Genomic DNA, 3,896 nt, shown 5'->3' on the forward strand with positions numbered 1-3,896 from the left:
ACATGTTCATTTCCGGGACCAGGGACCAGAGGAATGCTCCCAGCGTAGACAACGCCACCACATGTCCACTTGAGACCGACGTGGCCAGCAGTACTCTCCTCCCGTAGTCTTCTCCGCGTACCACATACGTACCGATCACCTCACCGTATTCGGCGGCAGAAACGCACGCGGTGCAGAGGGCAGAGCGACGCAAGTTGCAGCAGGGTCAGAATGATTTGCAGCTGGCAAGCTAATGGAAAAATGGCCATGGAATCATGCACCACGATATATCAAAGGATCAAATTGACACACGAGATGCTAGTCAAAAGAGGGTACACATAATATTCTGAAGGTTGGTCAACCATATGGTACAATTTCATCACAGGCATGTGTATCACAATTTTAAAAATCTGCCTCCCGTTTGCGCGGTGGGAGCTAGGCCCATGCAATGCACAGCACAACCGGCTTGGTCCTCCATGTTTTTCTTCTTCTTTTGGGGCACCGACGCCCCATGTCTTTATACCCCCAGCTTGCAGTTTTCAGGTTAATTTAATGTCGTTTTTCGTTGATATTTTTCCTTGCGATGGTCTGCTTGCCATGCCCGGACAGCAAAAAGATGAGGGTTCGAGTCATTGTATATGGAGCCAGAGACGCAAAGTTCCCAGTTATTATCCTCTCCAAGATGATCCCGGGAAAATATTGCTGATGAATGATGATGCAGAATCACAGAGTTGCGGTGGGCACGATGGTTCATAGTTAAATTATTAGGCTTGATTCAGAACGAGCAATCGATCCACTGGTAGACTTTTATTTTATTTACATGGAAAGTGCATAGTTCCAGCCTCCGGGAGCAAAAAAGAAAAGAAAAGGCGAACCGGATGGTAATAAAGTAGCTGCAACCTGGACTGGACAATCTCCCCTGCCATTCTGCTGTTGCGTTCGGCCTGCGATTCCTCCCATGTGCCCCAAACAATTCCGTTTGCTGGAGCAGCACGAAATGCCAAGCCCGTAGATCTGGCCACCAGCACGTACCAGTACCACGCTTACTTGGAAGGCATGTAAACCCATCTGGCTTCCTCTGAGAATTAGCCCGGCTTTCAAGTGGTCGAACGCCATTAAAATGTCACCTGACATCCATTGACCTACCAACATAAATGTATCGGATTTGCAGCTCGATGGCGATCGCGACGACGACGGCGAGGAGAAGCGAGCTCTGGCTGAGATCTTCTTGCCCGTGAACGAAATCCGAGCAGAGGCTTCGGAAAGTCCAATCAAAGGCGCGCAAAGAAAACAAGCGTTGGCTCAGTTCTCGTGGGACGAAAGGAAAAGGGAAAGGGGAGGCGCGAGGAAACGTGGTTTCCATGAAGTGCCAGCGATTGTAATCGTTCTACCGACCAGCGGAGCGAGCTCGAATAAACTATGGCGATCGCTTTCCAAATCATCGTCTAGTTAGTGTACTAAGTTGTATCCTTCTCCCCGGCCACTACTGCCGCGCTGTGATGTGCCCGTGGCCGCGCCTATCTATTTGTCCATTATCGATCGTATCCATTTCTTAATTCCTTTCCTCCCCCGACTTAACTAATCATCTGCTGCTTGAGGAATGCGTTGCGATTGTGGATACTACTTGTAGTACCACAAGGAAGGGATAGGAGCTCTGTGGCTCTCTCTGCTTTCTGAGGTTGTGCCGAGATGAAGGTCCCTCTCCCTGTGAGGAGCAAGAGCTTCAAGAAGAGCAGGGGAGCTTCATGCAGCCTCCCCCTGCTGCTGCTCATCGGGGCCGTCCAGTTCTTGGTGATCGGTATGTGTTCTTCCATGCATTGCATTGCATTGTTTTGCTTTGTTTCGTCGGAGAAATGTTCATCCTGTTGCTGTTTGATTCGTGGACGGTTGCTTGTTCATCGGTTCTTCTGGTCGAAATGGAGATTTGACATTGAGGTTTGCTTCAATCTGCAGGCAAGCCTTTTCCGTCGCTCTTGATGGATAGCAGCAGGAGGAGGGCCTTCTTCAATCTCGCAGGTAGGCATCATCATCAGCATCCTCTCAATAATCTTCTGCTGCAATGTGGATGATTGGTCAGTTCATCCGGGGAAAGAAAAGAAGCTCTTGATTAATAAAATTTGCAATGTGGGATTTCTGTTTGTGCAATGCAGAGGAGGAGTTCATCCCGGAGCCTCAGGTGAGCTGCGACTTCAACGACACGAGATCCGACTACTGCGAGATGGCCGGCGCCATCCGCATCCGCGGGAGCACGTCGGAGGTGTTCGTCATGACCCCTCGCCGCGGCACCACCGCCGGGGACGTCGTCGGCGCCAACGCGACGTGGATCGCCGCCAACGCCACGAGCTGGAAGATGCAGCCGTACACGCGCAAGGGGGAGGCGCGCATCATGAACGGCATCACGGCGGTGACGGTGCGGCTGGCGGACGCCGACGAGGCCCCCGCGTGCGAGGTGATGCACGACGTGCCGGCCGTGGTGTACTCCAACGGCGGCTACTGCGGCAACTACTACCACGACTTCAACGACAACATCATCCCGCTCTTCATCACCACGCGCCACCTGGGCGGCGAGGTGCAGCTGCTGGTGAAGCAGAAGCAGGCGTGGTGGTTCGGCAAGTACGGCGAGATCGTGGGCGGGCTGACGCGGCACGAGGCGCTGGACCTCGACGGCGACGCGCGCGTGCACTGCTACCGCCGCGCCTTCGTGGGGCTGCGCAGCCACAAGGACCTGAGCATCGACCCGCGCCGCGCGCCCAACAACGTGTCCATGGTGGACTTCAAGCGCTTCCTCATGTGGCGGTACGCGCTGCCCCGGGAGCACGCGATCCGGACGGACGACGAGGTGGTCGGCGGGCGGAGGCCGCGGCTGCTGATCATCACGCGGCGGTCGCGGCGGCGGTTCATGAACCTGGAGGACATCGTGGCCGCGGCGGAGGAGCTCGGCTTCGAGGTGACGGCCTCGGACCTGATGTCGCCGCCCAAGAAGCAGGGCGGCGAGGCGGCCCTGGTGGACGACGGCGGGCAGGCGCGGATGGCGGACGCGTCGGCGACGGTGAACGCGTTCGACGTGATGCTGGCGGTGCACGGGTCCGGGCTGACGAACCTGGTGTTCCTGCCGATGAACGCGGTGGTGGTCCAGGTGGTGCCGCTGGGGCGGATGGAGGGGCTGGCCATGGACGAGTACGGCGTGCCGCCGCGGGACATGAACATGCGCTACATCCAGTACAACATCACGGCGGAGGAGAGCACGCTGTCGGAGCTCTACCCTCCCGGCCACCCGGTGTTCCTCGACCCCGGCCCCATCCACAAGCAGAGCTGGTCGCTCGTCAAGGACATCTACCTCGGCAAGCAGGACGTCCGGCTCGACATGGCCCGCTTCCGGCCCGTGCTCCAGAAGGCGCTCGACCTCCTCCGGTGACACGCGCACTGACATGACACACGCCGGCGACGGCGACGGCGACGACGACACATACATACACATCATGTTAATCAGACCAACTTTTTTCCCCCTTCTTCTTCTCGTTCTTTCTCGACATGAAAATCAAAGGTGTACACAAATTGATTCTAGTTTTTTGGCCGTTGCATGGACAACATGGTGGCGACGTTTTTGTTGTATGATTGATTGATTGTAGTTTGGTCATTTTCTCGGAGCCGTGACGGGCGTACGTGTCTGGCAAGGCAGCTAAGGGCCAACAACAAGAGGAAGAAAACAACGTCATGTGAGGCATCAAATGGTTTTCTTTAGATGGACCGACACGGCGAGGGTGGGGAATGAAGCATCAACCCTCGTGCCCCAATCGGGTGGCGCCAAAAAGATTCCACAGGTGTTATGTTGGTCGGCGAGAAATGTTGGAGCACCTACCGCACACGTACCTACATACGCCGCGCAGGGGTGCGTCCCGCGGCCGACGGTGATTTTT

General features: G+C 55.8%; 1 protein-coding gene across 2 annotated transcripts; it reads left to right on the top strand.

Moving 5' to 3' along the window:
- The first annotated feature begins 1,064 nt into the window (after nt 1-1,064).
- Nucleotides 1,065-3,616, top strand: LOC109746800 (beta-1,2-xylosyltransferase XYXT1). 2 transcript variants are annotated; one of them, XM_020305903.4, is made up of 4 exons: nt 1,079-1,443; nt 1,578-1,777; nt 1,933-1,995; nt 2,130-3,616. In XM_020305903.4, the coding sequence occupies exons 2-4, from the start codon at nt 1,669-1,671 to the stop codon at nt 3,392-3,394; spliced, it is 1,437 nt and encodes a 478-aa protein (XP_020161492.1). In that variant the 5' UTR covers nt 1,079-1,443; nt 1,578-1,668; the 3' UTR covers nt 3,395-3,616. The 2 variants fall into 2 exon arrangements, with proteins under 2 accessions (XP_020161491.1, XP_020161492.1); XM_020305902.4 differs by having other exon boundaries at nt 1,065-1,777.
- The last annotated feature ends 280 nt before the right edge of the window (nt 3,617-3,896 follow it).

The sequence above is a fragment of the Aegilops tauschii genome, chromosome 7, assembly GCF_002575655.3.
Source record: "Aegilops tauschii subsp. strangulata cultivar AL8/78 chromosome 7, Aet v6.0, whole genome shotgun sequence".
Lineage (NCBI taxonomy): Eukaryota > Viridiplantae > Streptophyta > Magnoliopsida > Poales > Poaceae > Aegilops > Aegilops tauschii.

Bases quoted from the DNA above. Each gene is read 5' to 3' on its own strand.
- LOC109746800 (XM_020305902.4), top strand. From the start codon at position 1,669: ATGAAGGTCCCTCTCCCTGTGAGGAGCAAGAGCTTCAAGAAGAGCAGG. The intron at 1,778-1,932 runs GTATGTGTTCTT...TTCAATCTGCAG, and splicing joins CGTCCAGTTCTTGGTGATCG to GCAAGCCTTTTCCGTCGCTC. The intron at 1,996-2,129 runs GTAGGCATCATC...TGTGCAATGCAG, and splicing joins GGCCTTCTTCAATCTCGCAG to AGGAGGAGTTCATCCCGGAG.